Source organism: Macaca mulatta, chromosome 13, assembly GCF_049350105.2.
Source record: "Macaca mulatta isolate MMU2019108-1 chromosome 13, T2T-MMU8v2.0, whole genome shotgun sequence".
In the NCBI taxonomy this organism is placed as follows: domain Eukaryota; kingdom Metazoa; phylum Chordata; class Mammalia; order Primates; family Cercopithecidae; genus Macaca; species Macaca mulatta.
Window position 1 is genome coordinate 121,597,216 of NC_133418.1, and position 13,042 is coordinate 121,610,257.

Consider the following 13,042-nt stretch of genomic DNA (forward strand, 5'->3'; position numbering starts at 1 on the left):
CCTAGAGGTCTTCAGTGAAATAAGCCCAGCACAGTCAGACACCACGCAATCTCACTGATATGCAGAATCTAAAAATACTGAAGTCACAGAAGCAGAGTAGAAGGTGAGACCAGAGGAAAAGGGAGATGTTGGTGAAAGGATACAAAGTTTCAGTTAGGTGGAGAAATGAGTTCTAGAGATCTATTGGATGTCTTGGTGACTACAGTTAGTAGCAATGTATCATGGTAACTGAAGTTATTAGCATTGTATCATATACTTGAAAATTGTTAAGAGAGTAGATTTCAAGTGTCTTCACAACAAAAAATAAGTATGCAAATATGAATTGGCTTAACTTAGCCATTCCACAATGTATACACATATCAGAACATTATGTTGTATACTATAAATATATGCATTTTTAAATTTGTCAAATAATAAGAAAGTTCATGTTGCTGCAGCATCATTTGTTGGGACACAGAGCCATCTGGAAATACTGGGTTCCATGCCTCTGTGTGCTATTATCGGGGCAAGGAAACTGACAGAGGAGCTGGGTCCAGCACTGTGCTGCTTCCTGGGGAAGGTGCTGGCCGCACGGTGCTGCTTCCTGGGGAAGGTGCTGGCCGCGCCATGCTGCTTCCTGGGGGAGGTGCTGGCCGCACTGTGCTGCATGCTCTTGCTGCATGAACCCGGCACACCCGGGTGGTGTGGTGTGATGTGGATAGGAGATCCTGGGTCCACTCCTGCTTGTTGCATAGTGCGGTTCTGGGGCTTCTCTGATTATGTGCGTTTGTGGTGGTGGGGCCATTGCGGGGTGGTCTCTGGTCAGGGCATCAGGTTGCTGGCTTTGTTTTTGCAGCCAAGAAAGGCAAAGTCATACTTGGAATAAGTATCGGGTGAACCCCTTCCCGTTCTCAGGATGGAAGGGGCCCTAGGCATCACCTTGCCGCATGCAACACCATGAGTCTCCAGGTTCTCAGTCTTTTTCCTTCCAGGCTTCTAACCAGTCACCAGGCAGTTGGTCATGCCCTTGAGCATGGGCCACTTTTTGCCCGCTGTGGGGATGGCCAGAGCAGTGCTGGGAGCCCTGCCTTTCTTCACAATCACCTTTCCCTCCATGCTCTTCCAGCCCTCTCCTGAGTGTAGCCATCTGACAGCGCCTGCCCATGTCTGGCTTATGCCCTCTCCTGAACTCATTGATCTATAAAGCAGCTCAGGTCTCTTCTCCTTCTTCAGCTAAAAGTACAGGACTCCCACATGGCCACAGGCATGAGTGCAGGGAGGGTCTGGGGCGGGGAGGTCATGTATGGTTTGGGCACCCACCATACAGCTTTCTGGTGCCCTCTGGTCCTGCCTGACTGTGTCCTGTGTGCGCCGTCTCTACTTTGTAGTAAATCACTGCTGGCCCTGCCCAACCCTGTGACCTGGTGGCTATGACTGAGCTCTTCTCATGAGTGACACCTGGCACTTGGTGCCCCATGGTCAGGAGCTCCGTTATCAGGACCTGGAAGCATGGTCACAGCTGTTTATCAAAGATGTGGTTCTGTGCTGCAGATGGCATGGCTTGCTCCAGAGCCCCAGGACCACATGGTGACTCCACCCAGGCTCTCCACAAAGTCCACACTGCATGCTTTCTACCACCGACAACATGCTTTCTACCACCGACAACATGCTTTCTACCACCGACAGCTTCCACACCAGCAGGTCTACTAGGCGTCCCCAGAGGCGGGGCTGCCTCTCCCCAGCCTGATCTTGCTGCAGTGCCCTCTTGGCCTAAGCTGGCAGCTTTACGTGCTACCCCAGCATCTGGGCTGGCCCAGCCTTCCTAGGTGTGTAACGTGCCACCTCTAGAATGAAGAGGCCTGCCAGGCATTGCAGCGTCATTTCTGCTTTTGCTCTGGAGGGTAGGTCCTGGTGTCCTCAGCAGAAGTAACAGGTCCTGGAATCACCATAGCCTGTGTCTCCTGCCGTCTTGCCAAGGTCTTCTGCATGCTCCTCCTACCTCGTCACTGTGATGTCATGAATGCAGTGGGTCCGTGTGATGTTCTCTGGGCTGCCCAGACCTCTTTGAACTATATTATGGTAGAAAATGGGAGACCAGCACAGCTCTGTGGCAAGAGTGTATACTGTTTTCCTTTGCTCGTGAATGCGGATGGTTTTCTCATCTTCTTTCTTCATTGGGATAGGACAGGATGCATTTGGTGGTCCGTGTGCACACATCATGTGCCTAAGGGCCTGGGAATCTGCTCTAACAAACAAGACTCCATGGCTGGCACTGTGGATCTGAGCAGGCTCCTGCTTTGCTGAGCTGAGAGTCATCCACAGTCATTCTCCAGGGCCCATTGGCTTTCTGCAGAAGCCAGTGGTGAATTCAGCAAAGCCACACCTACTTCATATCCTTGATCCTTAAAGTAAGCACAGATCTCTACCACTCTTTGATGGGATGGGGAGCGCAGTTTCAGAGGCTTCTATGTGACCTTCCCATTAACTCCACGGGCCACAGACCCAATATGGACTTGTCATAAACTGCCCAGTATGTCAATCCTATTTGACCTTAACAGACCCTGGAATTGCCCACTGGGTGCATCCATAGACCCAACGGATCTGCGGTAAGCCAGGCTTTGCCTAGGACTTTACTTATTATCTGGTGTCCCCATGCCCCACTCGGGCCAGAGGACACTGGGACACTTTGGGTTGCTGGGCCTCTGTGCGTGTCTTTGTGTTCAGCAGACCTGGAAATGTGTGGGAATTACCCTTTGCCCAGGGAATGGCATTCAGGAAATGGCAGTGGGTCCCTTTGGTACAGACTGGGGTAATTGTTGCAGTGTACACCTGCCCTAGGGTTGCAGGTTCCTAACTCGTGGGGAATCAGACCATCTTTATAGTCAGTGAGTTCCAGCTCTGAAGCTGGCTCCAATCTGGAGCTGGGTAAGGGATCATGACTGTGAGTGGGGTGACTTCCCTCAGCCTTCCGCTCATTCATTCTTGTTTTCTTTTTAATATGTATGTGTGCTATGTATGTTTGCATGCCTGTGTGCATGTGTCAGGCAGGCAGTACTCTCCTTGCATGCCTGTCTGTTTCGCCGCTTGGAATACCATCTCCATTAACTGTCTCCACAGCCCTCTGCCAGTTGAGCTTCCTTGGCCGGCACTCTGGTCTCGATGGTCATTATGATAATCGCTACCCCCTGACTTCTGGCAGTTACATCCCGTCACCCGACCACAATTACTTGGGGCTGGGTTTCACCGCCCAAGTCAGAAAGCGGCCACAAGGCTTATTATTAACAAGCCAAGCTTTGTGACAGCTTCTTCTAAGAGTGGAATTATTGGGTCATCTGGTAAGTGAATGTTCAACTACAAAAGTGTTTTCCAAAATGTGTGTACTGTTTTACACTCTTTTTTACAATCTGTGAGAGATCCAGTTACTGTACATCTTTGCCAATACTTGCTACTGTTGGTCTTTTTTAAATGAAAATTTCACCATTCTAGTAAGATGTGTGGTGAATCTCATTTGGTTTCACTTTGCCTTCTTCCAATTATTAATCATGTTGAGCATCTTTTCTAGTGCTTGTTGAACATTCATATGTTTTCTTTTGTGAAGTGTCTGATTTGGTGTTAGGTACATTTTAAAAAACTAAGGGTTGTTTCATTATTAAGCTGTAGGAGCTCCTTATATACATTCTGGATACAGGCCCTTTGTCAGATGTATATATTATGAATATCTCCCCCTGGTCTCCCTCCCTCCCTCCCTCCCTCCCTCCCTCCCTCCCTCCCTTCCTTCCTTCCTTTTTTTTGGTTTTTGTTTTTGTTTTTGATGGAGTCTCGCTCTGTTGCCCAGGCTGTAGTGCAGTGGCGCGATCTCAGCTCACTGCAACCTCCATCTCCCAGATTCAAGCAATTCTCTTGCCTCAGCCTCCTGAGTAGCTGGGATTATAGGTGCCCACTACCATATCCAGCTAATTTTTGTATTTTTAGTAGAGATGGGGTTTCACCATGTTGGCCAGGCTGCTCTCAAACTCCTGACCTCATGATCTGCCTGCCTTGGCCTCCCAAAGTGCTGGGATTACAGGCGTGAGCCACCACGCCTGGCCAGTGCTTCATTTCTTTAATAGTGTCTTTCTAACAGCAGAGTTTTTAATTTTGATTTTAAAGAAGTTATAAATGTTGATGAAGTCCAATTAATAGGGTCTTTTGGTGAATAGAAGTTCTTAATTTTAATAGATTCTATGTTATTGTCTTTTTCTGTATGATCCAGCTTTTTTTCCCCTGCCATTTAAGAAATCTTTGCTTGTTCCAAGGCTGAGAAGATATTCTACTATGTATTCTAGAAAAGATTTGTATTATTTTATCTTTACATCTTTATCATCAGTCTATCTGGAATTGGTTTTTGAGTATGTGATGAGGTAGGATACAAGTTTATTTTCTTTCATATGGATATACAATTGATCCAGCATCATTTATGGAAAAGACCATCCTTTCTCCACTCTGAGTGTTATTTTTCTAGTAAATCAAGTGACCATCTTTCTAAGGGTCTGTTTCTTTCCAGCTTCCAAAACTTCATTGCTCTTCTTATCCTTGTGGGTTTATGTTTTTAAAAGAAAATAGAAACAAAAACCCCTCTTTGTTACAACATTAGAAAGGTTTCAGAATGAAAGTTTTCAGAATGAAAGGTTTCAGAGTGAAAGTTGAAGTGAGTGTAGGAAGTTGAAGTGAGTGTAGATTCTCTTAACGATATTTTCTGGGAGGTTCCTCCATTGCCTTCTCTACTCTATGAAGTTGATGGACTCTGGGGAGAGAGGTGAATAGCGCTAGACGAACTGGTTATGTGGAAACTTCGCTGTCCAACTAGTCACTTAAATATCATCTCTGGTGTAGGCTTTGAAGGAAGGTAGCTTACCTGAGAGTGGAAAATCTTATTTCACATGCACCACTTTTGCTTTATTGAGGGCAACATGGAGTTTGGCGAGCTGGCAGTTACAGGAAAGTCACTTTGTTTACACCTGAAAAGAATTTGCCAAAGAAGGAATTTGTTGGGGATGTGGTGGGGAGTGTCTGCCATTAATAATTTCTTCCACAGAATAGCTGTTTTTACTATACCCTCCCTTTGTCATCTTATATATTGCATTCATTTTGAAGTACAGCCACAATTTAGTGCTCCTTTTATTAGTTCTATCATTTGTAAGATTAGACATGTATTTTTCTGCCATTTAGAAAGATTAAGATAATCTCCACCTCGTTGGATTAGTGTGTGCTGGTGGGTTAGGCATTCCGTTTTTTCTTTCCTACTCTAAATTGCCGACTTTCTCTTCGGTTATTTGCGTGTTTCCAGGAGTGCCATTGCCAATCTCATGAGCTCTACAGAAGACCGTGTAACTGAAAATTTCAGCAAAATAAATAAATAAATAAATAAATAAATAAATAAATAAAATTCTCATGTAGACGGAACTGTCTGTACACTCCATTTTTGTAAAGTTGGAAATGTTAACATTGTATGAGTATATGATGAAGGATTTTTTTTTTCTTTAAGCCACAATTGCGTGTTCTTTTAGACCCAACATGGTATATAAAATGGGCACTGAATTTGGAATCAGAAAATCCTGGTTGAAATCTTAATCTTTTAACTTCGTATCATTCGATCATGGTTAACAATGGTAATAATAATATTCACAAAGCTAGATATTTTGTCATTGAGTTCGTTGCTGCATTTCTTGGTTGATTAGTTGATATTCAGATTGCAGGAGCATCATCATTATCAGTAAGTGATACATTTTCGATTGTAACATAAGGTCATTGTTATTTTGTAATGCCATACTGTTTTTCTTCTTGACTACTCATGGGATGTTTTTTTGTTCTAACACAATATATAATATTTTTATATTCTTCACTTGATATAAGTTGATGATTTAATGTTGAATCCTGTTTGCTATTTTACTACTATTCATTAAAGGCCATCTTTAAAAGGGAGAGGTGTTTAGCACATACTCAATTTAAAACTAAATGGAAAGCAAATTCGGAAAGGATTTATCTTCAAGAATTCAATGTTAAATCTAATTTTTAAAAAAACTTATATTGAGAAATTTTCTAGAGAGTCAGAGACCTAGAGCCTGGCACCTTCCCTGAAAACAAGTGACCCCAGTCTTTCTAATGCAAGTTGAGTCTCTTTATCCACAAAGTAGCTTTTCTAGGTACTCTAGATTCCTGGAGCATCTTAAAAATAAAGAGTGTCAAGACTCAGGGAGACCGAACAGCCACCAGCAGGCCCACGTAAGGATGGGACTCCCATTTCTAGGAGAAGGGGCTGTATTGATGACACAGTGAGACGGGGCTGCTGCCTGTTGTGTGCCGGGGCTCCAGGCCTCAGCCTGCAATGCCTCTGAATGGCGTTACCTTCCAGTCCCAGACACTCATCACTTTAGGTAAACTGAGGCAGAATAACATGAGTGACAGGATTTCCAAATGGAATATTGCTCAGTGTGCTTAATAGTCATTTAAGGTGATCTCATACAGCTATGGGGAGAACACCCATTTAATGCCAACCTTAGACACCAGCTGCATGTGTGGTGATTATATCTTTAGTCCCCCATTTCACTCCCTTTTTTGAAGAACTATTGAAGAAGAACGGAAGGAAATCGATTTTGAGGGAATTAAATTTTCTTTTGAAACAGCATGATGGTGTTTAAAACAAAGAGAAAGTGAGCGAACAGGATGCCGATGACAGACCGTGCCGGGTTCTGCCTGCCGACTCAGGCTGTGCTTCTCCCTGCTCTGTCTTTGCTGCCTGCAGTCATAAATATTTTAAAGAGCAGATGCGCCCTGCTTATGGATTTGTGTAAATGTGGGTGTGCTGTCTGCAGAATGCGGGGCACACCGTGCTCTGTTGACATTATCCATTATGCTCTGTTGCTCAGCTTCAGACAGCAAAGTCCTGACATGTGCAGCCGTGTGGAGGATGCCGAAGGAATTGGAATCAGGCAGCCACGAGTCCCCCGATGATTCATCCAGCACGGCGCAGACCCTGGAGCTGCTCTGTCACCTTGACAACACAGCCCACAGCAACATGGCCTGGTAGGACTTTGCATATTTCATGCGCCCAGAATGAGCCTGCAGGTTGGCCAGGTGCAGGAGCTTGTGCAGATTCCTTTGCAGGAGCCACCATCCACGCTTCAAAAACGCTCCTTTCTTTTAAAAAGCTGCTAGCATTTGATTTTTAATTTTAGTCCCCATGCTTTCCAGATTAGCCACATTGACGGAAATGTAGCAAGCGCGCCTGCATCCCCTCTTTCTCCTCTTCATCTCAGAGGAGTGTTGCCCACGGGGACCTGCCAGAGGGTAAAGGGTCAGGCGCCGTACTGCCCTCGGGTGCTGTGTGGCTTTTCAGCTTGGTCAGTGTGCGTCGAATCATACTCGCACGTAAATTATTTACCACTTCAGGTTGCAGCCTATAATCCCTTCCTCCTGTGGACAAAGCATGAATGCACAGTGTGCATATGGGGCTGCGTGCCCGAGCCCGCCCCTGTACGGCATGTGGCGTGTCATTCACGTGGCTCCCTGGCCAGTGGCTGCTTCATGAGGTTGGAGGCCTGGCTGTGTCCACCCACTGGTCGTTCCCAGGGACCTCTCCACGGCAGTCAGAGCTGCTCTCTGAAGGCCCTGAGGCCTTGGTAAAAATTAAGAAGCAACATTTTCTAAAGGAGATTGCGGGGGCATAGTGTTGTTATGAGTGTTGACAATAATGATAGTGATCGTCTCACTTAATGCAGTAACATGTGCACATGCGTGTGTGTCTGCAAGAGACTCATCGTTTGTACAGTGACTTCTGTCTAGTCAGTTCTACCAATTAAATCAATTTAATACAACAAATACTTATTAAACACCTGCTACACAAACCCTGCCAGGCTCCAGGGACACCAAGGTGACAAGTTAGAGGACCCGGCCTCCGAGAGTCATGATCTCCATGGGGAGACCCTGCATGTACACAGCTAACTGTGGGTGGGACCAGCCATGATGCACCCGAAATCATTACGGACTGTGCGCTGTGGCCCCGGAGGGAGCAGGCATTAATTGTTATTAGAGGAACTGAAGAGGGATGCGCTTATGAGATGGTGTTTGGAACGGGGACCGAGGACCAGCTCAGGTTTCCTCCGTCAGGTATGGAGGAGAGCAGTGCTGTAGGTCAGGCTGTCTGTGGCTCCGGATGCTCTCTGTGTATCAGTTTGTGGTGGAATTATTATTATTATTATTATTTATTTATTTTTGAGACGGAGTCTCGCTCTGTCTCCCAGGCTGGAGTGCAGTGGCGTGATCTCGGCTCACTGCAAGCTCCGCCTCCCGGGTTCACGCCATTCTCCTGCCTCAGCCTCCGAAGTAGCTGGGACTACAGGCGCCCACCACCATGCCCAGATAATTTTTTGTATTTTTAGTAGAGACGGGGTTTCACCATGTTAGCCAGGATGGTCTTGATCTTCTGACCTTGTGATCCGCCCGCCTCCGCCTCCCAAAGTCCTGGGATTACAGGTGTGAGCCACTGCGCCCGGCTGGTGGAATTATTTGTATACTTGCTGTGCTTCTACCAGTGGATATTTCTTCTTGCGGAGATGCTCTGAGTATTAAAATCACAGCCAGTCTTGCACAGTAAGGGGAGGCAGATGGAGAGTCCCAAAGTCCCCAGGAGTGATTGCCTCTGTGCTGTCACTGCCTGCCCGAATGCAGGATCTCTGGGCAAACCACACTGCACTGTTCCACATTTCAAATCATGGCCACATCCCCAGCAAATAGACATTTGTGCACATCTGTGTGGTGCACACGTGAGCACATGTGTGTATGTGTTAATGTGTGTACACATTGCAGGAGACACTGGCACCAGGGAGCAGATGAGTGAGACTCTGTGCAGGTCAGTGGTCATGTTAGGGAGGTTAGCATGTGTAGAGGATGACAGTCCTGCTGGGATGTGCAGAGACAGCTGAGCTCAGAAAAGGGACGTTGGCCTTGGCCCTCCCTGGGGACAAGGAGCTGTCAGACTGCTTCTCAACTTCCCACCTTGTGCAGACACTGTCACATACACTGTATGCAAAGACAGGCCACACGGGTGTGTGTCATGGGGAACCAATTATTAGATTGTAATGTTACATTGCATTGTATGTACATACACTTATGAACATAGTTGTTGAAGGCTGGGTGCAGTGGCTCACACCTATAATCCCAGCACTTTGGGAGGCCGAGGTGGGTGGATCACCTCAGGTCAGGAGTTCAAGACCAGCCTGGCCAACATGGCGAAACCCCATCTCTGCTAAACATACAAAAATTAGCCGGATGTGGTGGCATGTGCCTGTAGTCCCAGCTACTTGGGTGGCTGAGGCAGGAGAATCACTTGAATCTGGGAGGCGGAGGTTGCAGTGAGCTGAGATCATGCTACTGCACTCCAGCCTGGGTGAGAGAGTGAGACTCTGTCTCAAAACAAAACAAAACAAAAAACAAAACAAAAGAAATTGTTGATATTAAACAGGCAAATTCAACTATCTTGAACTATCTACCTTGGAATGCCATTTACTCTGATTTTGCCTCTATTGTTTAAAGCATTTCTTGAATTCTATTTTGTTATCCAATATATTATTGCATATTCTTTTTTTTCTTAAGCTTTTTATTTTGAGGTTGTAAATTCACATGGAGTTGTAGGAATAACAGAGAGATCCCATGTATCCTTCAGCCAGTTTTCCCCAAGAGTAACATTGCATAACTATTGTACAGTATCACAAACAGGAAACTGGCATTGATACAGCCCACTGCACTTACACAGATTCCACCTGTTTATATGCATTTGTGTGTGAACACTGGCTTCTATGCCATTTACTGTGTGTGTGGGTTTGTGTAGCCACCACCAGAGTCAAGGCACAGAACAACTCCAACCCTAGGTCCTTTGTGCTACCTTATATTTATAGCCACAGCCACCTTCCTTCCCCCTCTGAGGCCTTAGCCCCTGGCCACCCCGAATCTGTACTCTATTTCTGTATTGTTATTTGGAGAAGGTTCTATAAATGGAGTCACACAGTGTAACCTTTGATAACTGGTGTTCTTCACTTAGCTTGATTCCCTGGAGGTTGAGTTGCTGCTTCATTTTCAAGTTTGGGTTCCAGCCGCCACGTGTGCGGGTCAGTGGCCGGTTCCTCTTTGCTGCTGTGGGACATTCCACGGCATGACGCACCACGGTTTGTTAAGCACTGACCTACTGAAGCTCATCTGGGTTTTTCCTTGTTTTTGGCGATTATGACTACAGTTGTGGTAACTATTAACGAACAGGTTTTTGCATGAACAGGAGGTTTTATTGCTCTCGGCTCAGTTAGTTTTGTACGGAGCTGCTGCATGTGTGAGCCACGACAGAGCATGAGGGCCCTCCTTTCTGCATCCTCCCCAGCATTTGGTGTCATCTGGCGTGTTCTTTTAAGTGTCTTCCATGGCGTGAAAGTGTTGCAATTAGACAGGGAATTTGATTTTGGGGAACGTCGGCCTGGTGAATACAGCACAGGTGAAGGCCACCCTTTGGGGTCAGACTCCAGGTGCTTGGTGGTAGTTTTGTTTGCCTCCTTTTGGCACATAATTGGCAGCAAGAACAGCTCCAGGAAATGTTTACTGCACAAAGCTTCTGGCCAGCAGGGAGTGCCTGAGAATGCCACACGGTTCCCCACACTCATGTTGCTACCGCTGCAGCCACTGTCACGGCCGCCATGGGTGTGCCCTACAAACTAGAGGCGTGCCCCACACCCCAGGGAATGGTGTTCGGGGCTCCTGTCCTCCTGGCCATTTCAGCTTTTGCCTGTCTGGAGCAACCCGATGTCCTAATTTCGGTCACCTCTCCTGTGTCTGTTTTCAGCCCTCCAACAAGCAGAGGCTGAGCAGAGCACCCCTCCAGTTGCCCTTAGCTCCTGTTAGTGGGAACAGTGAAGGCTAAGGAAGGAACTTATAGAGTCTTGTGACCCGGCGTACCGCCCTGAACACTAATCAGACGTGCTCCAGAGCCCGGCAGCCTATGGAAGCAGACAGAGACTGGCCGGGAAGTACTGAGCCCGGTTTCTCGTCCTCACCTGCTCCTCGGGGGCAGTAGGGTCACGAGGAAGTCACTCATCTCTCTAGCTCAAACCTTCATCCCTGAAGCGGAGATGACGTTGCTCAGCTGATGCTTATGTGTCAGGGCCTCTACATGGTGTCCCCCAAGAGTCCAGCTCTGTAAAATATTTGAAGAGATTTATTCTGAGCCGAATATGAGTGTGGCCCGTGACCCAGCCCTCAGGGCGTCCTGAGAACATGTGCCCAAGGTGGTGGGGGTGAAGTGTGGCTTTCTACATTTTAGGGAGGCACGAGACATTAATCAAATACATTTAAGAAATACATCGGTTTGGTCCAGAAAGGGGGGACAACTCAAAGCGGGAGGCTTCCAGACTGTAGGTAAATGTAAACATTTTCTGGTTAACAATTGGTTGAATTTGTCTAAAGACCTGAGATCAACTGAAAGGAATGTCTGGGTTAAGATAAAGGACTGTGGAGACCCAAGTTCTTATTTGCAGAGGAAACCTTCAGGTAGCAGCTTCAGAGAGAACAGGCTGTAAAATGTTTCCTGTCAGACTTAAAGCCTGTGTCGATGTTGATGCCGGAGAGGCAGAATGAGGCATGTCTGATACCCACTTCCCATCCTGTCCTGAAACAGTCTTTCGGGTTAAATTTTAAAAGAGCCCTGACTGGGGAGGAAGTCCATGCAGATGGATGGGTTCTTAGAATGTTTTATTTTTGTTGTGTCCCTTACCATATTTGCTAAGGAAGATCCTAAAAACAAGGCAGTGTCAGGATTCCTTTAAGGCCTCCCCGAGGTCCCCGCCAGCCCTGGTGCTCTGCAGCTCTGCCCGGCAGGAACGGAGGCCCTGAGCTGGGCTAAGAGGAGCTGCCCCGCCCCCAGCACCACTTAGACGCTCCTGTCTCAGCCTCGCCTGTTTACCTCCCTCTCAAGTCACCACGCTCCACCCCTACCCCGTGATTTCTTGCCATTTTGCCCATTTTGTGTGTGTGTGTGTGACAGAGTCTGCCTCTGTCACCCAGGCTGGAGGGCAGTGGCGTGATTTCAGCTCACTGCAACCTCTGTCTCCCGGGTTCAGGCAATTCTCCTGCCTCGGCCTCCTGAGTAGCTGGGATTACAGGTGCCAGCCACCACGCCTGGCTAATTTTTGCATTTTTAGTAGAGATGGGGTTTTGCATATTGGCCAGGCTGGTCTCAAACTCCTGACCTCAAGTGATCTGCCCACCTCGGCCTCCCAAACTGCTGGGATTACAGGTGTGAGCCACTGTGCCCGGCCCATTTTGTCCAATTTTATCTTTCTTCATAGGAGTTATCACTGCTCAGTATTCCCGTCTCTGTTCTCACTCACGTGTGGTTTTCTCTGTGGACGCTGAGCCTCTGCAGAAGCTGCTGGCTTTGTCAGGTCCAAGGCTGTGTCCTCAGCACCAAGGACAGCACAGGGCAGACACTCCGCGGATTTGAGTGAGAAAGTGAATGCTTTGCAACAACCATATCGTATCGAACCGTTCTATGAACCAGGCCCCTTTGCTAGGGTTTTGCATGCATTACCTCATCCATTTCCCACAGCGATCCTGTAAAGTGGGGGCTGCCCTTACCCTGTGGCCCCAAGAGGTTAAGGTAAAGTGTTACTCACTCCTCAGAGGGAGTGTTCAGGATTCATAGCCAGGTCTCGCCCCAGAACTCCAGAAACACTGGGGTCACCTCCCTGCTGAAGGAACAGAAGGAGCCATTTGTGTTCTTCACAGTGTGATTAAGAAATTGTTTCTGTTCCTGGGAATGTAAATGTATCTTCATGAGAGTAAGTTTTGAGGATGTTTCAGTTTTTCTAACTGGTCCTTTTGGTTGATAAACATCAATAAAGTATGCTGTATATGGGAATTACGCATTTTGAAAATTACAAAATGCCTTTCTTTTCTAACCTGCTTTCCCCTCTCTACCTCTGGTTTGCTGCTTCTTCAGCTACAGTGACTGTGGGAGAGATGGTGGATTCAAGGTAGTAGACCTAGG

General features: G+C 47.0%; 1 protein-coding gene across 5 annotated transcripts in view; it reads left to right on the forward strand.

Annotated features, from left to right (window-relative positions):
- EIPR1 (EARP complex and GARP complex interacting protein 1) overlaps positions 1 to 13,042 on the forward strand; it is a 608,423-nt gene that overhangs the window by 535,222 nt on the left and 60,159 nt on the right. For all 5 annotated transcript variants that reach the window (XM_077960189.1, XM_015111610.3, XM_015111611.3 and 2 more), the window contains one exon: positions 6,885 to 7,041. In XM_077960189.1, coding sequence (XP_077816315.1) covers positions 6,885 to 7,041 — 157 coding nt within the window. The remainder of the gene's footprint in view (positions 1 to 6,884; positions 7,042 to 13,042) is intronic.